At 37.8% G+C, this 26,404-nt stretch overlaps 1 protein-coding gene across 1 annotated transcript; it reads right to left on the minus strand.

The window, feature by feature from the left end:
- Positions 1-644: 644 nt before the first annotated feature.
- LOC140136308 (squalene monooxygenase-like) lies at positions 645-19,369 on the minus strand. The gene is made up of 7 exons (XM_072158034.1): positions 19,219-19,369; positions 17,958-18,054; positions 16,837-17,137; positions 5,966-6,181; positions 5,136-5,252; positions 3,573-3,672; positions 645-879 (listed from the first exon to the last, which is right to left on the minus strand). Exons 1-7 carry the CDS (start codon positions 19,329-19,331, stop codon positions 711-713), a joined length of 1,113 nt encoding a protein of 370 aa, XP_072014135.1. The 5' UTR covers positions 19,332-19,369; the 3' UTR covers positions 645-710.
- Positions 19,370-26,404: the final 7,035 nt, after the last annotated feature.

The following is a 26,404-nucleotide window of genomic DNA, read 5'->3' on the forward strand; positions in this document are numbered from 1 at the left end:
AATAGTATCCAAAGCTTTCGATGTCTCCATAAATATACATGCGTTACTAATAAATGTATTCCGTTTTGTATGATAGTATCGGGTTTATAAATTGTCTCTCATTATTGTATTATATTGTATTGTATTATTGTATTATATTATTATATATGTTTATAGCTGGTTTCACACTGCCATGCAGCTTGTCGCTGATACAACGCTTGTGCATTGCAGATAAACGGGCAAAGGGCGCAGACCACCAAATAACTCTCCAGTGAGAAGCACGTACTCTCCACTGAAAAGCACGTAAAATTCAACAAATTTCAAATTTTACTCCGCGTGATAATATTTTTAATTTTTTACGCCATCCCTGTAAGGACTGACTTTTCATTTAAGCTTCAATTTTGGTTAACTTTATAGATTCGTTTTTTTTTTATTAATTGATGTAAGAATAAAAGTTCACAAGATTTGATCTTCATATTTTGCAAAATGGAAATTTGAAGGACTGCCTTTGATTTATGAATAATTGGGAGTAGTTTGGGGATACTTTATGTTTGCAGATATTGCAATCGGTTTTGACCCCATACTGTCTCCGAATAGCAATATATACTTTCAACCGGAACTCATCACCATTGCACCTTTCGTGTGTGATTTGGTGTCCTGCGCCCATAATATCAGGCTTGTCATTGGCTGATACGTCATGCCACAAGCGGCATGAAAGTCTGATAGGGGCATTAAGCATAAGGTTCCATGATCTCTTTCATCATAGCGTTCCACTTTCTCCGAACTTTCATAGCTTCCCATACAGCATATAGATATGGTTGTGTGTCGTAGATCTCTTGAATAGTACCCTGAAGTGTTCCATCAAGCATATTCTTCACGGCCTTTGGATCGGTTATAGTCCTGTGAAAAAATACAGGCAGAAATATTAGACACGCAATATGTGTTTTTGAAGCTATGACATTCAATGGTCATTCTGTGAATTGATATTCTAGTGATACTCAGTCCAGGGGTGTATTCTAACTTTTTAGGTCACTAGCCAGTCGGGCAGGTAACTCATAAAAGTTACCAGCCCGACAGAAAAGTTGCCAGCCCGATATTTGTTCAAGTCAGAGCCCCATTTAAAAAGTACAATTAAAAGATATAACTTCATCAACTTCATAACTTCATCATCCTTGATTTCTTATCTACTTTTCTTGACTACTTTTTGAAAATTAACCTGCCCGACAGCAAAGTCACCCGCCCTGGCGTTCGGGAGGGTGTTAAAGGGCATATCTATTGCAAAATCAAGTTTAACTTCATTCGAAGAGAATAATTATTACATTGCAAGTTGACACTCGTTGCAATTTTTTTATTCGTATTCTCCTGAAAAAAGAGAAATTGTGTTGGTAAAATGCGGGCTCGTATGGGTCCTTCCCCCGTTCGAAGCGAAATTGATTTCCAACGCAGCGGGCTGATGACGTAAGTAAATGAAGAGGACACTACTATGTTCATGAGTAGTACATAACACATGAGCCCTGCCCTAGAGCTCTTTTGAAGTTCATTCATGTATAAATGCGCGACCTTCGTAACGATAAATTTGGAAGGGCAACAAAAGGTTAGCTCTGGGCCATTAAAATTGTATAATTATTTGCATAATAAATACAATATTGATGTGTCCGGGGATGTGTCACGCTCAAATTCTAAGCGCTTACGGTAACCATGGAAGTAATACACATGGAAGCTGGTCGATCTAACACCTATTGAATTATTTACGTAACCTTCTATAGAGTGTACGTATCAAGCTATTGTGATAACAATGTAGTCAGCGTGTCTTTGATGTGGATCAGACTTGCCGCCTTTATTGCTGCCAGTTCGTTTATTTACAGGTTTATTATTATGAGCAAAAATCGTGTTTTTCTTGATTATGTTTCAAGTATGTTGTTTTTATTCGGAAAAAAGTGACAGGGATGTTAGATTTGTAATCCATAATTACAGAAATCCAATCAAAATATAGATTTCTACCCTATACTTACAGATTTTCTTAAACTTCAAAATATTGGAAATCATGCATTTACGTCTAAACCGCTAATTAGTGGTAATAATTGATATGCGCACTTGGCACATGCGTTACATTATAAAATGAATCCCGCATCTATTTGTGTGCCCGGGGCTGCCCGAAATATTATTGCTGTTGACCAGAATGTTCCAGAGTCTGGTATTATTTTTACATTCTGCGTAAAATAGATTGTATTTCATTTCATGTTCTGTTTTAAAACTGCTATCTGAGGGTCTAGCATATATATATACATTTAATCGGTAGGTTTTCACATAATTACATACTTTTAATAAAATTGTATAAATTAAACTAATAGCATTCTGACCATTACGTAGGGATTTTATAAAATCTGTTTGTGTTCATAAAACCAGTCATGCATTGCGATAATATAACATAGCCCATTGTCAGGACTTAGTACACGACCTCGCGCCTCGTACTGCTATTGATTTTTAAGCGGGAACTTTGATTTTAGACATGGTACACGTTGACCATGCGTTGACTCAATTGTTCCACTTTCACCTGTACTGCTTTTGTTCAGTATCGCGGCAAGTATGATACTCACTTTGATGTAGTATTTGACCAGCTTCCATGTGTATTACTTCCATGCGGTAACATTGCTCTAAAATATTTGTTATTTTTTCCCAAATATTTCTCATCATGTTGATATACATATGAATTGTAATATCACAAGATTTTTCTGATAACAAAAAATGCAGTATACGTTCTGTGCATTGAGAGTGTTGACAGTCTATTCTCTCAAAGCTGGCACACTTCATTTCATGACATCGCAGTTTGTTCTAGGTCAAATCTGTCTCGTTCGAAGGAACTCACCGCTTACAGTAGGTTTTTGCGGAATATCAATTTTAAACGACTTATTTTCTCAAAAAAGGAGTCATTTTGATTGTCCTCATAATATTAGCCTGCCAATCATATGTTGTCTGAGCAATATATATGTCCTTTAAAGTACAAGTACATCCGTGCTAATACTATAAACCGAAAATGGAACAATAAACAAAACTTAAAGCTGCATTAGCAGCTCTTACCTTATCTGTTATACCACTATTCTTACATTCGGGTAAACGTATGTCTGCTGATAATGGAGAGTTTGCGGAATGCCGTTTTACATCGACTAGAAAATCTTCTAGACGGTGAAGTAAACTGCATCTCTCCAATACGTGTTTTAAAAGTATTGAACTCATGCATGTCATGGAAGGTATGTGGTAATCCATACTTTTGACATTCCCAAAATTTCTTCTCGTTTTCTATCTTTCCACTTTGCCTCAAAAGACTTAACATAAAAAGGTTCGTTCTTTCCTGTTATAGTGAAAAGAAAATCATGTTCTTCATTTTCCTAAAACATTTTCCCCTGACAATATGTAGTTTAATAGATTCTACATGTCTTTCAGGACCCCTGATATCAGGACTGAAGTAGAATCTGCATCTTCATTGTAGATAGATATTGATTTGTCCAAAATTATCTCACCATTCCTGGGCTTTTCGCTCATAATTCCTTATGGACAAATTTATCAGTGCCCATTACACTATACAGTATACATACCCTCCAAATAAGCCAGATACATCATTAGGTTTGGATCTCTCTTCATCTGGTACGCTTCTCAAACTTTTTATCATGAACTGTTGCATCTTTATTACGCTTTCTGGTAAGAAAATTCAAAAGGAAGAAATAAGGATGACTTTAGCGCTATCGTTTCAGCAGTGGCGAAGATTTCTTTTTGACATTAGAGGATGGGTTTGGAAAAAAATCTTGAAGTATAGTGAATCAAGCATCTTTTGGCGAGAGAATAAGTTGATGGTATGTGCGCGAAGCCATATTGAAGCTAAAATGTTGAAATACCGTAAAACCTCGTCTACAAGCATATAGAGTGCCTCTGATAAAAGCCAACTTATTCCAGCGCCATTATGGAGTTTGAGCAAATGAATTACAGATCCAAGCATATACAAGCAAGTATTATTGTAAGACCACCTTGAATTGGAACATTTACGCTTGTTTCGTGTTAATTAAGCTTTCATCAAAAACACTTTATATGCTTATAGACGAGGTTTTTACGGTATGGCGCACAAGTGGAGCATATTCGCGCAATGATGACAAAATTAGCCGTAAAAACGCTATGGTTTGGTTGGGCCAAAATAGGATAAAAGTGCACAATTGTGCACTTTTGGCGCGCACTGACACTTCAAATATATAGTACAAGTCATCTTCATTTTGGGCTACAATAGTCTGAAATTGATTTTTTTCTCGCGCTATTGAATCGGAACAAAATATGCTTGTATCACCTCGAAATTTTATTGCATCCGCCGTCACTGTCGATCTTATGTAAGCAAAACTTTTGAGTTTGGGGCCTACAAATTTTGGCCTGGCCCAGGACCCCCAAAACGTAAATTATTCCCTGGGCACTAAAGGCTCAAAATGGCCAATACGAGGTTAATTTGGCCAGAAACTCGTATACAGGCGTCAACATTGAGGCGGATGATTGGACCAGGCCTCTTATAAAAATATTGGAGGTGGAGTCATCCTTTGACAGATTTAGTTAATTTTGTCTCTGTCCATGAAATCAGCAGTTGATCAGTTTGGTCATACAGAAAAATTGGGAATCAGGTACACCAGCTGCTCAGACCAGCATTGAAGAAAAAGAGGAATTTGGTTGTCCGAAATGTTGACAGATGTCCTGTTCAACACATATCTTTGCCATGTTTTATTGAATTACAGCCCTCTAGATGTGGGCCATTAATATAAAATGTATTTTGGGTCAGGAAGGGAAACTTTAGACGGGTAAGTAAATGGGGCAAATCTATTTTCCTTCTGGTGACATTGATTAATTTGGTTACAGGTTCTCATTGTTTCATGTTGTCAATCAAAATGTTTTCATTCGGATGCAATATCTTTGGAATTTGGCACTTTTGAGTGGGAAAATAGGATCTTTTTTGGCGATATTGTTCGCAAAGTTAGCATGACTAAATCAATGTCAATTGCAGTACAAAATAACTTTCCTACTTCCATAGAGACCAAACGTTTACAGCCAAAATCTGCAATAGTCTATCCGATGGAACAAACAATGTCAGCCTCGAGATAATTGGCAATAATCTGTTTCAATAATCTTACCATCATTAAGACTGAGAAGACGAGTAGAAAATTCAGCCATAACATTTAGAGCATACGCCCAATCTAGTCTTTCCTTGTGGAAGCGAAGCTTTTGCTCGTAGATAGCTTTATCATCGGCTGAAAAAGACACATTAAGACTAACAGGTAACGTTAAGAAAAACATAAAATATAAAATATGGTGGCCAAATAATACAAGGTAATGCAAAAATGATATCTGCATGCACCGTCTTGCCAATGCAACCTGTTTTGCCGTTTTGTGACAAATTAAGCGTCAAAGGTTTGCGACAAAAATGTGCCGCAGTGACGTCGACTGATTTGAGAGGAAGAAAGCAGCAGCAAACCGGAAATGTCAACGGAAAACATATCATAGATTTCGGATTACGGGAATACCAGAGCGGAAAAAATCCCGCTCGAGCTGCACATCCCGTGCAATTGGTAGTTAGGTAATTTTGCCTAAAATAGAGACTTCTACGGAATTTTGGTTAAAATAGGTACAGGGTTCACATTTTTATCGATTATACAGCAGATTTCACGCACAGCAGAAAAAAGCAATTTAAGCTTGAGAAATGATCCAGGCCTTTTGATTTTGAAAAAACACGAACAAACACATATCCGTTGGATCAGCAAAACCCATTATGCATCTTATGCATGGTTGAAAATACAAACTTTTGCACCTGGTTTTGTTTGTTTGTTTATTTTATTTCTTCTTTAACCTGGGACACTCAATCAGATGAAAACACAATTAATCATCTGTTCTTCCTGGAAGGTCTCAGTTGGGGGAACCATAGCCTACTTATTTTCACCTATATTATTTTTGCCTGTATACTTACTGAGATCTTTGACATTAGTCAGTGCATTCCACCAATAGCACACGTCTTTGAGTGCTACTGTCATTCCACACGCAGTTACAGGATGTCGGTTGTTTAACGCATCGCCCAACACTAGAACCCCGGGAGTACTATCCAAATTTGCCGCCATGGTTTTTGCTCGTACACACTGAACTCTTGCAGACTTGACGCTTCTAAGGTAGGATTCTTTCATGTGATCTGACAAGTAAGAGGTAAGTTACATCATGAAATTAAGCTAAATTAGCAAGAAGCAGGTCTACGATAAAATAACAATTTACTGTTAATAACTAAAATACACGTGAAAGATAGTATTTTGAACATCTTAACGGATTAGGCCATTTTAAATCGACTTTCGAAAAGTTTTAACAAATAACGGTTCAAATGAAAGCCATTATTGGGGGCTAATTGTTGTATCACTATGATATGCCTGACACCAATATAAACACTTGTTTCGGTGACCCAAGTTCATGGTCATTTCTGCTCACGCACTTTTTACAGATGGCCTGGAATTTCATATTTCGGTTTCAGCGATTGCCCGAAAAAGGTGGTATGTTTTTGAAAAGCGTTTCCGCTTGGAATGTAGATAGTTATTGTTGCTATTACTCTTCGCGATTTTAATTTATGCCCTCTTTAGCCGACAATTTTCAATGCATTTTACACAATAGATACGTCGCTTGCATAAATACCGCTATTTTTTAACAGTATCGTTTTTGTTAACCAACATACCATCCAAAAGAGTTCTCAAGACTTTGATGAAACCATAGATACCAAATCGGACTGCATGTGATGAACAGATTTTACACTAGAATCAAAAGAACCAGTGTAGGCCCTCTCAAAATGTACTTTTTTTAAATATCGCGTTGTGATAAAAATGACTGCCTTTTCCTTGTTTTTTATAACAAGGAAAAGCTTTACTTACCTCAAACTTCAAACGTAGTGCTGTCTCAGTGTCCGTTACTGGTTGGTACTATTCAGATTAAGCGATTTTCATGATTTAGGCCTACTTAGCCTACATTTGACCAACTATTTGGACACACCGTGTACGAATATATTCCAAATATGGCGCTGCATTCAGTATCACACTAACGACAAGGTTATACTAAGATGTGTAAGACTTTCTGACACTATATTCACGGTTGTTCTAATGGCTATTCAAACTTATGACATTTGGCTGGTTTGCGTTGTTCAATACCATTTCACCCTGATGTGACAGTGACGTCACATCAGTATAAAGCTGGTTTCATACTACCCTGCCGGTTGCAATGAGCGGCGTGGCGCACGCGCATTGCAGACAAACGGACACAATCAAGGCTTGTCATTGGTTGAAACGCTCTGCCGCTTGCCGGGTGTTCGTGATCGCGCGCCATTATCGTGATGATCGGGGATTCTTTTTTTGTGATGAAGGCACCAGCCGAAATGTCCGTTTTCCAGAATGCAATGAACATAACTCTGTACTCCCCCGGGGAGATGATGTATTTTGCGACACTCATACCCCCTGGAATAGTGCATGGTGGGAAAGAGGGAAAAAGGTCTATACGAATTTTATTAGGCGCAGCATCACTCGCTGGAGTTCGATGGCGCTGGTGTACATACGCACGCACGATAAAGGTTGGCAATTGAAGCAGGCCTCAGTTTAGCGAACTTTGTCTAGTTTAATGCGATGCGAGTGCAAGCGCCGCTCGGACTGTGAAGGTTTCTGGATACCGAATATGGGTTTAGATTAGGCCTATATCATGTCCTCTAGGCCATATAATTTATTTTTGGAAAGGAAAGTCTCTCGGAGCCTATTCAATTGAGAAGGGACTGGATTTTGTCATAATAATATAAAAATTAATACTTGTCGTCCATAACAAGAAATAATGCCTCTCGATTTTTTTGATATCCAGCCATAGTATTTTAATTGATTAAACTGAACATGAAGATATATCTTTACTAGCTTCATGCACTAATTTGCAGACCCGCCCGGCCTTCTACATGTAGTGAGTACCACATTAGATTGTGTTTACAAGAAATAACAAGCGCTGCCTCCTCGAAATTTCTTATGCCATCAGCTTTGATGATTAAATATTATCTACAACTCTGCACCTGTGTTCAAGGTCTTTCTTTTATCTATTGACCTCAAAAGAAAGGATTAGAATGATCAGAATGACGTCCTGACCCCTTTCCACACATTAATAATGAGTCGGTAAGGGAACGTGCTGCCGTTATACTTCAGTGAGTACGTATGGCTACTACGCAGTTCAATGGCCTTATTGTGATCTGGCGGGCGTTTTAAAAGCACGGTCCCTGACTGCGTGGGCATATTTCCGGACAAGGCATAGGGCCTGCACTTTGGCTCGACATTTGAAAGGGGCGTGAATTCATTTTTGGATACGCCCCTATTATAATTAGGTAATACTCATTCCCTATATGTATATACATGTACCACATGTAGTAAATCTGTCTGCTTTGTCTGCATTGTGCCGTTCTTAAGCAAATAGTTTTAACTATTTGCTTGAGGCTGAGTTCACATAGAAGTATACGGTATACGGTATTCGCTATACGAAATACGCTCATTCGATCAGGCTGAGTTCATATAGGAGTATACTATGTGAACTCAGCCTGATCGAATGAGCGTATTTCATATAGCGAATAGCGAGTATGTCAGTTTACCAATTTTCTTCGTCTTATCAAATGCTTGTAACTTTGCTTCTTGAGGTCACATTGCATTCAATGAGGTGTCATAATGTGCAGAATTAGATAGTGCATCTATTAAAAAAATGAATTTACCCACATATGGTTTAGGTTTTTAAAATTAGGACGGTATACGCTGCACTAAAATCGCACACGCGCGATTCCCACTATACTATACTATACGCAGGTATACGGCCTTTTCGAATAGCTCTTATGTGACCCGGTACTATGAAATTACCTTGCTATTTAAACTATACGCGTGCACCTGCAAAACGTGCATCGTATAACCGAATAGTATACTTCTATGCGATCGTAGCCTTATGTGACCCGGTACTATGAAATTGCCTTGCTCGATTTGAGCTATACGCGTGCACCTGCAAAACGTGCACCGTATACCCGAATAGTATACTTCTATGTGAACGCAGCCTAAGAACACGATTTCATCAAACATTATAACAATAGCTCTTTTACAGTGTGCAATCATCCCGGGCAATAATTGGGCAATAATAGAGGATGTGCGTGAAATTATTGATTGGCTCCATACAAAGATTTGAACCGGTGTCCTTCACCGTAATCATGGCGCAATGCAGTGCATTCAATCAAACGTTGTCGTCAACCTATTTGATCGTATAGTGCATTTGTTATGTGTGTGAGACGAGCTGTCGCGGTAGATTGCAATAGCTTGTAATCATGGTTTTGTTGAATGAATTTGAGTACTCCGCCATATTTACAGTATGATACGTCATAATCTAGGTGATTATTTGCATTGGATGTCTTGAATACGCTGGCGAAGTTGTGTAATAATCGGATTAATGCTATAACAGTTGGTGAATACAAGTTTTGAATATATCGCGTTGCAAAGCCCCATTCAGTGATCCCAGCGAAAGTGGGAAAAAAAATCAAATTGTTACTTTCATACATTATTTTAATGAAAAAAATTGGCAAAAAACCCAAGAAAACGGCAGTATCGACGAAGTTGAAGCCCCATTCAAATACATGTAGCTAATTTATATATACTGTCAGTATATAAATTACAGATTCACGTAAATGCATTATTTTTGTCTTAAATAGGCCTACTCGGCTTTCGGCTGAATCACTAGCAGAAGATACCAAATTGATGTTTTATGACCTTTGAAATTCTTTTGTTGCGAGTGACATGGTCAGTTCCATTCACGCCGAGTGTCCTTGACAGGTTTGACTCTGCTTCAGTGGTCATGAAAGAATTCAAAAGATAACCTCTGCCCCAACAATCCCAAGCAATTGTCTGAAACTGCTCTTCGGATGATGTATCATTCGCCACTTGCACAGTTCCGCCATTATGCACTATGTGCGGGAGAGCCTCGAACTGGCAGCATACATGAATGGGAATTGAACCAGTCATATAACATTCTGTGTAAGGTTACGTAATTCTTCCTTTCATGTATGCTGCCAGTTCGAGGCTCTCCCGCATATAGTGCATAATGGCGGAACCGTGCAAGTGGCGAATAAGAACTTAGTCGTCAAATGATGATAGTCATATAATGACCAAAAGATTATTACTGACTATATCATTGAAGACTGAGTTCCGCAGTCTAGTACAAAATCTGAATTTTGATGATTTTTACGATCGTCTGGATGAAAAAACCACTGAATGGGCCATTAGTACCCTCCTCTCCTTACCCTGGCAATATGAATAAAAGAAAAATAAAGAAAAAAAATTAAATAAAACAAGAAAAAAAAAGTCAAAGAAAAGAAACAATAAAAGAAAAACAAATATGAAAAGTTCGAACAATATTTGGTTTATAAAATTAATGTGACCGTGATAATTTTTGGCAATTTTCCTATGGGATTTTTAAAATTTTTCAATCGATTGGGGGTGCGGGCACGCCCCCCCATGCCCCTATGACGCTACGTCAATGCCCAGAACAAAATGTAAATTTCTGACATGATCGTGCTCTGGGTCTGAACTGTTTCCGTTTGAAATCTTGATGGCAAATTGGACAAAAGAAGCACATGGTTCTACTTGACCTCCTGAAACTTCCGGGCATTCCGGGGAGGGGTCAATCAAGGTCACATGGGGGTCAAATTTTCAGAGTGCTCCAACTATGCCAAGTAATATATCAAAATACTCGTATGGTCATGAGGATTCCAAAAATGTATAGTTTGTTATGCGTCAGACCTTTCTACAGTACGACAGCAACTTTGTGACCTCTTTTGTTTGACAGAAAATTTATACGGGTTGGTGAACACGGGTTACGTAACACAATGTTGAAATTTTAGCCGGCAAACGCTTTTTATCAAAATAGCTCCAGAAATGGAAGACACGGGTCGTATATTGCTCCATTTATGTACCCTGACCACAGATAAGATATCAAACATTTGTGTAAAGCAACAAATAACGTGTAAAAGTTGAATTAAATGGGAAAAAATAAGCTTGAACATGTCCAAAGTAGCTCGGAAAATGAGAAAAATTGCATGTCACGAACACAAAAATGTTCATATCATCCAGCAAGAAAAAGCGTCGGAATCAAAAATGGGTGTCATGTTATAGAATAACTAAAGTTAGCTTGCCTGAAAATTTCATCACTTTAGGTTGGGGTAGGCCTATATTTCTAGTCGCATATTGAACATGCTGAAATGTTTATCTTTGTGCGTGACTACTGTCACGCCATATATTGTACGGGCGATGTTTTTCCTGCAAAGAAACTTTCATTGTCAATTGTCCATTGTTGGTTATTTAACTTGAAAATAATACTCCCAACGTTCAAACAATTTTAAAAGTCAGCATAAAGGTTTGTGTTACAATATTTGGACAGTGTTAATTCATTCCAGAAATAGAATACACAAGTGGGAATAACATTGCTATTATTGTCACCGAATTAATCATATCTCTGGTATGGCTTAGTGGTAAATACATGTATTTGGAAGTTCGATCTTGGTTCGAACCCCGCAAGCACCTCTCTTTGATTTTCGATTTGATTTTAACTCATATTTTTAAATCCTGCTTTTCATATTTTTATTAAAGCCATAATATACGATTTCGGGCAAATTTGAAGTTTTGTTATTACAAAAATTATAACAATATTTATAATATTAGTAAATAACTGTCAGGAAGGTTTTCACGTTACATTTGAAGCAGAAGTAGCGTGATAAAAATGAAAAGAAAACACTTAATATCTTGACCGCTTAACTGTGGTGTTCTATGGGGGACTAGTCTTAATAAGACATCAAAGTTAGTTGCTCTATCTGGACAACGAACTTGGCTGATTCCAATTAGGTGTAATCCGAGGTGTAAGTTGGACATTGTGTAAAAATTACAAATATGCCAAAATATTAGGTTTGAAATTCGTGCATCTCATGATTTAATATGTATGCATAAAAGCTCATAAAATATGTTGCCGATAGGGAGGGTCTAGTCCAATTAAAAATCGTGAAAATCTGTGTTGACGTTCCTTTATTTGATAGGCCTATATATATTCTTGAACTTTTAAAAATTACTTAAGTTTGACATGCTTTATTTGATTATTTCATATTGAAAGCTACTGAACTTAAATGCATTTTTTGTAAAAAGATATGAACTCGAATGTAGGATTAGGCTTAAACATGCGTTTCTGTGGCATCCACATCTCTCATACCACATTATTAAAATATTATTTTGTAATATTAATATTGGTATCTCAATTGTAAATTATTTGGCATTGCATTGTTACTAATTACAAAATGTTTTTTCTATATCATGTTATTTATATGTATGTGTGTTGAGATGAAAATAAAACTGAACTGAACTGAACTGAAATAAATCATGAAAAAAGTGGGCCTTCAAGCTGACATTCATTAGGCCTATATTATTAAAGACAAAAGAGAAGGAAAAAAGAAAAGAAAAACGAACTGAAAAATTCCACATAATCGATAAAATAACACGGAATCGAACTCACAACCTTCCGCACTGCACACCTTCGCTCTGTCCACAAGCCATCGCAACTTGTTCGGGCAAAGGGTATTCTTTTGCTATCTTATTTCTCGTTCAACATGTTCAAGGATCTCACTCAACAACAATCTTTTCAAAACTGCTTGTACTTCAGTTAAATGAGATGATACTACCTTCTTTGACGACTACAATATTTTGTTACACAATAGAGTATTTTGCATAACAATAGACGTTTTTAATTGCTATATTAATCAATATAACATGTATAATAGACAGCGCCGGCTGGGATCCATTTCGTGAAGCATCGTGACACTTGCAACGTGCGCTTACGACACGAGGACTCAAAGAACGCAACTTTTCAACATACGACTAGGTTATTCCACCGCTCATTTTCGCTGAAATTTTAATACAAGCTGTGGTTAATTAATGTTTATCATAACAGAAAAGCATTAGACCGGCGTTTCCTCAAAGCTGTAGATATAACCATTTTTGTTATCGTGACATGCATTTTCTCTCATTTTTAGGCTACTTCGCGCACCAAAAGCATTCATTTTTCCCACAATAATTCAACTTTTACACGTTATTCTTTGCCTTATACTCATGTTTCATATCTTATCTATGGGCTCAATACGGAAATGAAGGGAGAAACGACTCGTGTATTCCATTTTTTTAATGTTTTCTGAAAAACCGTATTTGCCACCTGATTTTCAACATTGCGTTACGTAACAGCAGAGGTCACGCCGGTAAAAATTACCGGAAGTGAGCTAAGTTGCTGTCGTACTGAATAGGGCCACGGAATAGGCCTGGAAGCGGCACTAGACATTAGCATGAAGCCGCATTCATATGTAAATAGCGTATTGTTATTTAAATTTGCGCCCAGACGTATTGAGGGCGACAGTCATGTTATCCAGACAGAGAATGTCTTGATGCGCCAGGCATGTCAAATTGCTGAGTGAATGTGTATAAATCCCTTTCTGTATAGGTAATAAGCTAGTACATTTCGTGTTCCAGTTTGTTATAACAAAAATAAGTATTATATTAAATATATTAAGTGTATAAACTTTGAAATTGACGTGAATTTGAAGTGCAGAGCTCCAAATCTAGCTAAATCGTGTAGTGTGAAATTATGCTGTGTGACCCCCTCTGCGTGGTAGAATTATATTCATAAAACATTGAATTTAACATATAATATGGGCAGCCAACCACGATTTATCAGCATTTAAAAGATATATTAATTAACAAAGATAAATAATCAACAGTACAAATGACAATTTAACTAGTAAACAAGTCTGAAATCTTAAAATGTTGCCACGTGATTTCCCGAACACATGATATGTCTACATGTGACCATTATTCAGATTTACCGAAGTATTTGGAGTATGGTGCACGGCTTGCAGGCAACTGTGTATTTCTTTACCTCCGTATAAAATCAATAATTCATGCTGGGAGCCAAGTAACATTCTGTCTGCTTAGTGCATATTGGTATTTTATTTTACTTGAGAGCATATAGAAATACATAAAGACGAATAAGGCGCCATGATGGAAAGCTATGGAAGGTCAGGTCGGGTATCAAAGGTTATTTTAACTTCAAATACTACTTGTGTTTCACACCTTGCCTCTGTCACGTATTTCCTTCATGTTATTGACCTCAAGTCCTAATTTTGACTTTGCTATTGCAAAATGTCATTTCATATCAAATTAGTAGACTTTCTTTGAAACAAACATATCACTGGTGCCTGATGGGAATATCCGTCCGCCATTTCATTAAACTGGATCGTTTTCGCCTGGTTTGCGCCCAGATGTATTGAGGGCGCGCTATACTCTCATTGAACAGGCAAAGTTCGCAAAACTAACAACGTTGTTATTTGCCAATAGCAATTAACATGATCCAAGGGGTCGAACATGAATTATTCATAACGGATCGATAACTGGCCTCACTTTCTAGCTAGTAAACCAGCGGAATTTTTCATAGGTTTTGCGTTGCTAATAGAACAACCGTGAATTTAGTGTCACCCCCTTGATAGGGCGCTTGCACGGAAGATCATAAGTTCAAATCATCCTCCAGATACGCTCCAGAAGACATATATGCAAATGCATGGAGTACAATACCAAACCTGTAAACTGGTATAGATCAAAGTAAATCTTTGTACTCCATGCATTAGCATATCTTATGGAGCTTGTCTGGAGGATGATTTGAACTAATGACCATTCGTGCAAGCACTCTATTTGACATAACTTGAAACTTTGAAATATTTGAATAGGGCAACATGAGTATATAATAAGAAAACAAACATCACGCCCTCGATGCAACTCGCATGTAATCGAAGGCCATAAAAGATAACCTGATAACAATAGCTTGACAATAGCTATCTATAATCCGTTTCGAGTCTCTTCATACACAGTCCCTGGTCCAATGCATATACTGTGTGTATTGTTCCCAGGTATAGTCAATGCAGTCAAGCAAACATGTATTACATTTTGAAAAGGCTATAGTGTATCACAGGCATGTATTGAATGGCCAGTCATACAGGAATTAATCAACTTGCAGTGACTGGTTGTTCCTTTGTTACCACATGTCAGTCTTCTATTGGTTTTTTGACCATCGTATCACAGTGATGGCCAATCACAGGCGAAGTAATCAAATAGCAGTGACTGTTGCCTTTGTTACCACATGTCAGTCATCTTGTGATTATTGGACCATGTAAACCTGCAAAAAACGAGCCAAAGTGCAGGCCCTATGAACAATAGAGACCAATTGCCTGGCAATGACGTCACATGTAATACAAGTCTATAGTGTGATTAGAACATTATAGGCTGGTGGTCACTTATAGTACGATTAGTACGAAAAGTCCAATGCGATTATTAATGTATTTTCTAAAATTAAAAGAACCACTTTTTAGCGGGAATTTTTGTAAGTTACACAGCTGAAGTTGTGAAAGGGTTGAAAGACTACAATATTACGGCATAAACAAGAATTTCTTTGTTTGGTCGTTATTCCTATAGGCTCATCCCTTAAAGCGTGTTTGATCTTGCAGACTTATCATGCTATCCTACAAATTGTTTTTGATTGTGCCCCTTTTCTAAGGACCACCACCAATATTTCAAAGGACAAAGATAAGCCACATTCCCAGCAAACTCCCTGGATTAACCGGACAAGGAGAATCTACCATTAAAAACAACCGTTTACAAAGGGCACCTTTACATGTATACGTGAGAAAGCTCTTAGTTAATTGTTCGGAACTGAAGAAGTCATAGATATTGCTAACACAAAAGTAGGTACACCGATGTGTATCATGTTTACACTTAAATAGATATAAAAGTCTGAAAAACAATGTAAAAATAGTGGGTCCAAGGCAATCGATCTACTCATGATGCCTCTTTATAGCAACACACACTTCATTTAATAATGATTCTGAGGCTAACGGAAACTTCTGAGGCCACGGCATTACCGAACCACACTTTAAGTTTTGCACGTTGAACCGATCTATCCTAAAATGAGCTAGTCGGAAATGTTGTTTAAAAGTAAAACCCGTTTCAGATCTTGGTAGTTCTTTGTCCCCGGCAAAAATATAGTCGAATTCGGAAATTATGGGCAATGACATATTTCCTCCCGCTGTTTATTAGAAAGTTGTTACTATCAAAAGGCACTACCAACTATATTGATACCAGTGATCAATACTCGGATTTAGGGTTTCTCTACCGGAAGTCAATTTGTGCCGAAATTCCTTCCCACAATATAATTGGCACTTTCCTGCCGTTAATGGGGTGAACATGAACAAGGCGTAGCCAGCTTTCTTTGTCAAGGGGAGGAATAAACATTTAGGGGCAAATACGTAGCGTGGAAAAAATTAGTATTTGCACTCTTTTGGCCCATGATTGTAATAAATTTTGGTGCCAAATGGGTTCCTTGCCCTTTTCTTTTCCTTTGCCTTCCTGATTTTCTCTTTCATTTTTTCAGAGGGGCACTTTTTCTTTAATTGTTTTTATCAGGGTGACACTCTTGCCCTGCCCACCCCGCTGGCTACGTAACTATCACATCATTCTTGTCATCGATTTCGTTATTTAATATTACGTGATATAGATTTACACCCAATCAATAGCAGGAAAATGCCAATTATAGGAATGGTCTATAGTCTAAGACTAGTTGTCCTAATAGTAGAGCAGTGTCAGTGCATTGATTGGTCACCCAGGTTAAATAATAAATAAATAAATAAATAAATAAATAAATAAATAAATAAATAAATAAATAAATAAATAAATAAATAAATATTACCTGGAGCAAATGGTGCTACCTTCTCCTTGATAAACTTATTCAAATCTGATGGTGTAGGTCCATTCACGAAGATCATTGACCGAATCTCATGTTTATTTATATAATTTGCAGTCCATTGTGCATGAGGAGTTCCAATGAAATTTTCAATGCTGTGCTTTCCACATCCTTCGCCAAATTCATGATCCTCGAGCAAGATACCCAATACAAATGATTCGCTGACCGGTTTGTAAGTGGTCTGAAATTCACTTGACAGATGAGGGTAGTGTCCATCACAAACAACAACCAATGGGGCTCTCATTTCCTGTGGAAATATTGAATAGACCACTTCGGTCATTCCCGAAATACTTTGCGATAAAAACTAAGACTACGTCATCGTAATCACCGTGCGCAATGACGATCTGCGCATCGACTCTAGGTTTCTTTCAAATGATTCTGGGAATTACCGAAAAGGTCCTATGGCCCTACATTAGCTCATGGAAATTATTTTGTTTATCAATATCACTCTTACTAGCTAAGCGACCTCTTTCAGATGTGCATGATTGGCTCTAAGCAGTAATGCCTAGCTCTGGTTCCTGGGATTAACTCTGGCTTTGTTTTTGTCTTGAGATTATAAATAAGTGGTAAGTTTATAATAAATGTCTGGTGCCTCAAATTCGGCGAGAATAAATGATACTCCTTAGTTTGAAAGAATCACTATCGATTCTCATGAAATCATACCCATTCTTCCCGCAGTATAAGCAACGACAATCAGTCGATTCTGAATTTGTGAGAATCAGTTTTGATTCACGCAAAGTGCGACGAAAGAGAAAAAAGGAAGTAGGGAATCAAACAAAAATTTAAATCAAACAAAAAACGGCCGCTAATGCAGGGCTAAAATTTTAAAATTGGGGGAATATGGATAAAAAATAGCCAAAGGGCATCTTTCTCTTTATGGGAAGTCTTCCCCCACCCCCGTGTGATGCCCTGCAATTAGATATTTACGCCTTTGTTCTACCGTTTAGCCCATTTTTGACAAGTTTTGTCCCACCTGGAACGTTACCTTGCCCCCTTTCCCCCTTTGCCGAGCGTGATAACTCATTAGCTTCTCTTTTGCGAAGAGGTAATACGAAATATTTATTTACCTCCATATTATCTTGTCCTTTTCGTCGATACTTGACACCGACCACACGCCCGTTTTCTTTCAGAAGTTCCTTTCCAACACCTTCTATTACCGTTACTCTAAAAAGAAAATACATGTATATTTAAAAATTAAGACTTTAAACTACAACTGATGGAAATAGTAGCTCTACTAAAGTTGAATTGCTTGTTTTCCGACACAAGTCTTTTCCACCTGCCAATTATTATGCAAATTATGCTTAAAATCAATAGCGCACTCTTTGTTCTAATTTCTAATTTTGCCCCCCCCCCCCATTTTGGCTTGCCAAAAAACATTCCCCCTCCCCTATAATTTAATTGCAAGATATCACGTACTATTGAAAGCGAAGAAGGGTCTGGGGCGGACATTTTAAAAATGAATTTAGAAGAGCAGCAACGACATCACTTGCATTACATTCCAGATGTTAAATCTACATCATATGCAAAATTTGAGGAAATTCGCACGAGTCCGTTTTATTTTAGGGCCATTTGTCTATAACTGGTCTTTACATGTAGCCCTATGGAGAGAGTGCCCGTTGAGGGCGCTATAACCCCATTTAGGAACAAAATGTGATTTAAAAAAACCGGACTCGTGCGAATTTTCTAAAATTTTCAGAGTATGTAGTATGAACATGTAGAAATATTATCATGTAGTTGCCCTACCTGCTCTTCTTCGAAAAAATAAAAAGTCCTATACCTCAATGATAATGAAACCTAGGTGGGTATCACGTTATTATAAATCAACGACAGCGAGGTCTGTCAGCAGAATGCTTCGACTATATTTAGAAATACGTATTTATTAATACGCACGTGACCACATCCGCGCTGCCATAAGAGCTTGTAGATAGGAAGTCTGGAAGTAACCTTCGACGCAGTGGGTGTTCTTCCTGTAGATTTGAATACAAAGGCATTAAACAACAACAGACCTTTTTGTATAGTGGTCAATTGCATGAGGATTTGGTCACGCTTGCTGGTCTTGGTATGTCGTGCCCATGGGTCAAGTGCGTATTTACAAATACGTATTTATAAAATAGTCGAAGGTAGCTGGTCAAGAAGGGCACAACATCGATGTTCACCCCAAGAACGGCAGGAAAGTTCCAATTAATATATATCGTCTATATAGGTTGAGGAAGGTTAGTAATCTCTTGCTGGTAACACGTCAATTTTGCTCGAAAATGGGATTTGGTTCATCGTACTACCAACCATGCTACTACGATATCTGAACAGCTTGGATATAAATATACTCACGATTGCTGAGACAAAACTTTCTTTCTGAGAGCACCAACCATTGAGCTGTGACGCATAAGCAATACGCCAGGTTCTGGGAGTCTTACAATTCCCGGTTTACCACCAAGTCGCATATCATAAAAAGCGAATTCTGTTGCAATGTTTCCATCCACGTCATCGAAAACATCTATGATATTGATAAAATGATATCAATAATACTTTTTTGATGTATGAAAAAGCATAACTGACAATTTAAAATAGAAAATATCAGTATTAGGGCCTAACCCTTATTTGATGTCAGGCATAGTGCTTACCATACAAGCATACCAAGGAAGCTGGCTATTGTGTGATTTTTAATCATTTGAATCTGTTGGATCACTAATGTATGTATGCAGAAGAGTCGAAGTGAAAGCTATTCCTTGATCTGGGTGGGTGATAAAAATGATGGAAAGTACCTTAAATTCCACAGAAAGATAAACCGGTTTCTGATCTCTGTTGATGACATGATGGAGGATGTTTGCGTGAAATCCAGTAGCCGGTTGTTGATGGATACATCAAGTTCTAGTTCCCGCATGGCTTCCCTGTTGTTAGATGAAAGGCCCTTGAAACTGTCTTTCCTTAACTCAGTTTTAAGCTGTCTTAGAAGTTGTGCAATAATTATGAGCCACGGGGGAGAGTATAATGGGAGAATTTTCGTTGGCCAGCCGAAACGGCTGGGAGGGGGGAAGGACAAGCGATTTTTGGCACATGTTAATTGGGCGCCTTTTAAATAAACCCTCTGAAAAGGCTTAAGAAAACAGTTACTTTCTCTGCTTCAGGTAGCACTCTGTAGCGCTGCTATGGTCTTCACTCATTCGATCTAATGCCAAGTGCGTTAACGCACCTTGAATTCCGAAGATTCTTTGGTTAGAAACCAGCTTCACATTATTAGTACAAGATGTTGGTGCACGTCCCATTCCTCGTTGGCCTTCCATAGCCCCAAAATTTCTTTTTCTACAGGCCAATGTACTTAAGCTTTCTCTCCATTATGTAATTATGATGGTAGTCTAGGATCCAGGGATTTGTTCTCCCGTCTTTCAATATTATACTTGTAAACGCCGCCAGTAACACCACATTTCAGCATCAACTCTTTTCCTGTCATTCTTGGTCATAGCCTAAGACTCGCATCCGTAAGTAGTACTAGTAATGGAAAACACATTTGCACGAAGTAGGCGTGCCTTGAGGTCAATGGATAAGCCTCGGCTAATGATCAGGAACTAAGGAATGGAAGATTATTTCAGGTCACTCCTGAATAATGATAGTGGTTTACTCACCACAAATGCCTCCACAAGCCATAATGTACGATGACCTGCTATGCACCTCTAAGACCGCCCACCAAATCCAAAAATTATTATTGTAATCCGCAGCCGGCATGTATCGGATTTTAAATACCTGGGTTCCATGATGAGATATCCAAAGATTTCAAAACATTTCAAAAACTAATTTCTATGAAGGGCATATGGATTGGATATCATTCTCCTTTTTTAAAAGACTCCCCCAAAACAAAAGCATCAACAGTACACATACGAGGTTAATCTGAATATTCAACAGTGGCAGTGGTAGATCACGATAGTAGTTTGAACAGTTTTGAACATTGAAATAACCGATTTCAGACCAGACAAGACAAGATTCTACACCAAATTTAATATTTAGCCTATACCTAAGAAAGGTGTAAAAATACTTATTTTTTGGTCAAAATATTTTTTAAACTTTCATTTTAAAATGACAGGTATTGGTTTATGTACTTTTCACCTTTAATACATTTAATATTTAAATGAAAAAAATTATAGGAAACAGAAGAGTATCCTATAAAGTTATGTTTTAAAGGGTAAACAACGCTGGCCTGTCCAACTTTGAACAAAGTCTGTGGTAAATTTATACCTACCACATAGCAAGATATCCCAATCTCAGATAATACCCCACCATTAGGACTTTGCACTTATTCTGCATAAATGTAAGTTTGAAGGTCGCCTGAAGGTCGCCTGAATCAATTTGCATTGTCTGATATTGTGCAATGAAATTACTGTCTGGTGCGTGAAGGTCACTAATCTGCCCTCATAAAAATGTTACTAGAAAAATGGACTTAAATATGGTACATGTGTTGCTTCCACTTCAAGTCACTTTAAAGATTTCAAATATTTGTCTTTCTCAAAAGTATGCAACATTTTACCAATTTATTGCCAGGAATAGTTATGTGTCATTCATAAGGCACCAAAAACATCAATAGCTTACCAAATACGGATGAAATGGTCAAAATAACGATATTTTCCCTTTCACTATTTTCATTAAATGTTCAAAACTGTAGAAAAACCAAAAAGTATTAAAAATGCTAAAACAAACCCACACAATTTGTGTCCAAATTTGGTAAAAAAATCATATCTAGTATTATTTACCTTTCATTTCAAGTGTTTCTAGAGTATTAACACCAGCGGGTAATAGACCTTCCCCACGGAATGTGTCATCTATTCCCATATTCTTCTCAATCATCACAACTTTTCTGCCGTCCATACCACATCGGGCGGCAAAAGTCGCTCCTGTAAAACCACCACCAATGACTATTATGTCGGCATCCGAGTCGCTGAATTTAGGCGGGGGATCAATCTTGAAAAATTGAATGAGAAAAGGCAAAAAGGTACAGTTGCAGAAAATAATTACTTAAATAAGGTCTACCTGGGCCGAATATAGTATTATATAGCAAAAAAGGTCTACGTTTTGGCAGTCTCGAACCCTGTCCCCTCAAATCCTAACTGTTTGTCTATGCATTCAGTTTAGCCTTTTGTATGTGTTTATGGCTATATGCCAAAAGGTGCACGTACGTGTTTGCCGCCAAATGAGGACACACACAAGATTTTTCACCCTAAACTGCGGACTTACTTTTAACCGAGGACAGTCCTCAGTCTCAAACTGCTGCAAAAGATCCCAAATGCATGCTAAATGCATTATAGCGATATTTGCCTTAAACCAAGGACCACACGTGTAAAAACTACAGTCAGCAGTTGATGGATAAAATTCCACGGTTAGGCGATGAAAACACGATACACACGTCCTCGATAGCAATACATACTGTCCTCGGTTGGCGGCAAACACACTTTTGTGTGTGTGTGTTTGAGTGTTCTAAGTAGTTTTTATAAGTTCCCCCTAATGCTTTTTGAAATAAATCGAAAATTATTTAACGAAATGTAAAATTGTAAAAAGTTATGAGTAACCTTATTTGTTTTACAAATCTGGGCCAATTTATAGTGTCACACATTATTGCGTGTGGTAACAATGGTTCATTATGTAAAAAAGAGGGAGTTTTAAAAGTTGCACCTGAGTCCATAGGAGTCAATTGTCAAACAATCCAGTATGTTAGGCCTGTCCATGTGTTTGTAATGGAAATAAACCTTAAAGTCTAGCTTTTTAGTAGGGGATGTGTCCTTCTGCACTGTTGACAAGTGTATTGCAACGTCGCCGCATGCTGTTTATTAAATTCCGGACCCGTTGCTGGTCCATGTTGTTCCATACATGTTGGATTGCTAGGGTTAGCTTTTGCAGTGTTGTGTTTTCATTGACAAGGTGGTCAACCTCATTTTAAACATGGTCCCAAAGATGCTCAATGGGGTTCATGTCAGGAGATTTTGCTGGCCAATCCATTCTTTCAATACCCTGATTCTCCAGGTATGCGTTCGTTACCAAAGATTAAGGTTTCTTTTACAAACACATGAATATCCCTGGCCTACTGTATTGTTTGAGAATTGAGTCCTATGGACTCAGATGCAACTTTTAACACTGCCTCATTTCAAATGTTTAGTTTTAGTTTTGGTTTTGGTTTTGGTCACGTGGTTTCCTATTGTCCTGCCTAACCACTTGAATCACAAGATATCGAACTCATTGTTTCTACCTTTTGTTTAAAACTAAACATTTGTGACAGGTAGTTTCGGTTTTGGTTTCAGTTTCTTATAAGTGGTGTGACGAAGAAAATTACAGGATTTGAAGTTGATCTAAGTATACAAAAGAAATGTTTAAATTTCGCAGTGCAATATTCACGAGCAGAGAAGTCGAACAAAGCAGTCTACATTTGAAAGCATTGATTTAGTTTGAAAGCATTGACTTGAGACTACGAAATAGCCTTGGCTTATTTCACTGTGAAAATATATAGACCATCGAAATATTTCCACAGACATTACAATAAACACTTGACTTGAGTGATACTTGAGTGATATAAACACTATTATACACAACTCTATTTATGTGCATGTCGCATGACGGGAGATCAATATCATAGAAAGCTGGTTTAAATTGACTTTTATTCAATTTATTTATTGGAGAAAAGAGAGAGAAGAGATCATCAGGGAAAGGGGGTGTGTGTGGGGGGGGGGGGGGGGGTAAGGGTAACGGAGAAAGAGAAACAGAGGGGAGAGAGCATTGGAAGTGGGAAGGGAAGGAGGGGGAGAGGGGAGCTCAAGAGTGGAGTGGAATAATAGGGAAGAGTCGATATCGAGTTTAGGGGGGGAGGTTATATATAGGTGGCGGAGGGAACGTAGGTAAGAGGTATGGGTTGTGCTTTCCGGGGAATAATCTAATTCATAATCAAATCATCTACATCATCATGCATCGTTTATATTTCAGACAAATAAACAAAACCCCCCCCCACCCCTCAATATATGCACATGATTTCTACATGTAGCCCTCGTATAGAACTCGGGTGTAATTATAAGGTGTCATGAAAGTGTGCCACCTACGGCAGAGAGCATCAACTGTCGCCCGCGTTGATAGATATCCGATAATGACAATGTTAGCACAATAGGCTATTATATACGTATGGTTATAGGCCATTATACTTTTGGTTATATATACCCTCTTGTGTCCTCCCAGCACAATAGTGTTATGATTGCAGACCAGTTCATCTCCACTTTTTAATCCCTTGATTTTTGGTTTCTGAACAAAAGAGAAACCAAAAGTAATGATTTGAAATGAGGGACTGTTTAAAACGGTCTCTTTTTTACATAATGAACCATTGTGACTGAACGTAATGACGCGTGACGCTGAAATTTGGTCCACATGTGTAAAACAAATAAGGCTACCCATATCTTTTTACAGGTTTGCATTTCGTCAAATATTTTCAAAGTATTTAGGGGGAAACTTATAAGTTGTGGACCCTATATGATGGGCCGGGGGGTGGACGACATAGAAACACAGCAGGAAAACGTAGCATGGTCCGCTCGCATCAAATCCATTATCATTCAGGCAATCTTGAACACTGTTGAAATCTTTCATGGGTAAAGGGAGGGACAACAATAATTTGCGCACCTCGAATGGTTTAGGCCGGGGGCGATTGTGGTGGACATTTTGAGAATCATTACACTTAATTTGATATGTTGCACATTATGTTGCACTATAATAATATTAAAAGGTTAAGAATCTTATCTTATCCTACCTTCGGCAATGTTGGTACATGTATGCGTCTACGTGACGTCATGATGTATTTTAGCAACACCATTACGCTGATAATACCAGCAACACCAGCTACTGTGGTAGAATTTACTGATAGTGTCATCGCCATTTTATAGTAGGCCTATTGCTATTGTCGCCCGAGTAACATAGAATAAGGTTCTAGAAACGATGAATTCCAAGTCCCGTCCCTGCTGTATCCTGGTTATGCACAATCTTCCTTTAACTTGAAGCTGAATAGGCCTATTATATAATTTCCGAATTTCTCTACTGGAACATTAATGTGTTTATTTCCTGAAACATGAACCTTACACATGCCCAATATAGTTCAAACCATATTAAGGGGCTGTGCAATAATTATCTGCCAATTTGCAAACCTTAAATCTAGATATGCGAGAGTAGCGAGTATGAATTTTTGCATATTTGAACGAATGCGTTTTCTTTTGCTAAGCCTTTTTAGAGCGTTGTTTTAAAAGGTGCCCCATGTGTGCAAAAATCTCTTGCCAACTTTGAATTGCCAAAACTCTCATGCTCCCCCTCTTGACTTGCCAAAAATTGTTTGACCCCCTTTTGTCTCGCGAAAATTGCTTGCCCCCTAATTTTGCCCGCGGGAGATAGATAATTATTACACAGCCCTAAGTAATAATATGGGGTTGTGTGAAGTTGTATTCGTTAGGGATTGTTCAGAAATATTTTGGTCGGGGCTGGAAATAATTTTTTTCCATGTTCAAAATTTCTTTAACCCCCTTATTGTTATAATATTAGATTAGAGCACGTTCGAGGAGCACGTACGTAAGTTCAAGTTAAGTATACGCAAATAAAAGTTGTTACTACCCAGAGTTGAACAAAAATATCATCGTATCTCGTATCTTCTGGCGTGTCAAAAACCCATTCAACAATCATGGTTTAAGAGTTAACCTTAAGTTTGGGACTGTGAGTTATTAGTACACATGCATTCAAAGTTCATTCTACGAGCACATATCGAGAACTGCAGTCTGTTAGATGAGGATGTATGAGATCATAATTATTGGAAAACTACTTTGAATTATATTAAAGGGATATCATTTTCCCAGCAAGATATTTCAATTTTGAAAACTGATCCTTAGGGAGTAGCTTCGTGTGGGGAGGTAATGTAGGGGGGGGGCGGCAAAGCAGCACTTTTGCCATAGGTAGTTGACATCATGGGCTACACAAAATACCTGATAGCAATTGAATGGGAGTAGCTTTTGGCGGGAAACTTGGTGAAATTGAGTTAAAAATCATTCCAATATATTCCTCTAGTCACAAGGATTCAGAAAATGTATAGTTTGATCTATCTAGGACGTACCGTTCTTGAGTTTTGATTTTGATAAAAGAGGTGTTAAAATGATCATTTTGATAAAACAATTCAAATATTTGCGCCATCTAGGATGTTTCGTTACCTAGGTAACACAGCAAAATAGGTCAAGTACCATCGAGGCCTATTGACCTTGATCTATATTTTAACACAATATGAGCAAGTTTGAAATTTGACCCTGTGTAAAGTTTTCCCGCCAAAAACAGGTAGAAAGTTGGAAAACGGCTATCTGAACATAAATCAAAGGCTGCCGGTTCCAAATCTACTGTACATGAGCATATCTCCAGGAGCAAAAACACCCATCAAATAGACTGGGAAAACGTAAATGTGCTGGAAAAACAACCCAAAGAATTTTCCAGAAGAGTCCTAGAACCCATTCACATCAGGAAAAAAGGACCAAAC

This window comes from Amphiura filiformis, chromosome 16 (genome assembly GCF_039555335.1).
Source record: "Amphiura filiformis chromosome 16, Afil_fr2py, whole genome shotgun sequence".
In the NCBI taxonomy this organism is placed as follows: domain Eukaryota; kingdom Metazoa; phylum Echinodermata; class Ophiuroidea; order Amphilepidida; family Amphiuridae; genus Amphiura; species Amphiura filiformis.

Coding starts and splice junctions, on each gene's coding strand:
- LOC140136308 (XM_072158034.1), bottom strand. CDS start 19,331: ATGCGACTTGGTGGTAAACCGGGAATTGTAAGACTCCCAGAACCTGGC. Junction 5,253..5,965: donor GACTAATGTCAAAGATCTCA/GTAAGTATACAG, acceptor TGTCTTTTTCAG/CCGATGATAAAGCTATCTAC. Junction 880..3,572: donor GTATCTGGCTTATTTGGAGG/GTATGTATACTG, acceptor ATTTTTTCACAG/GACTATAACCGATCCAAAGG.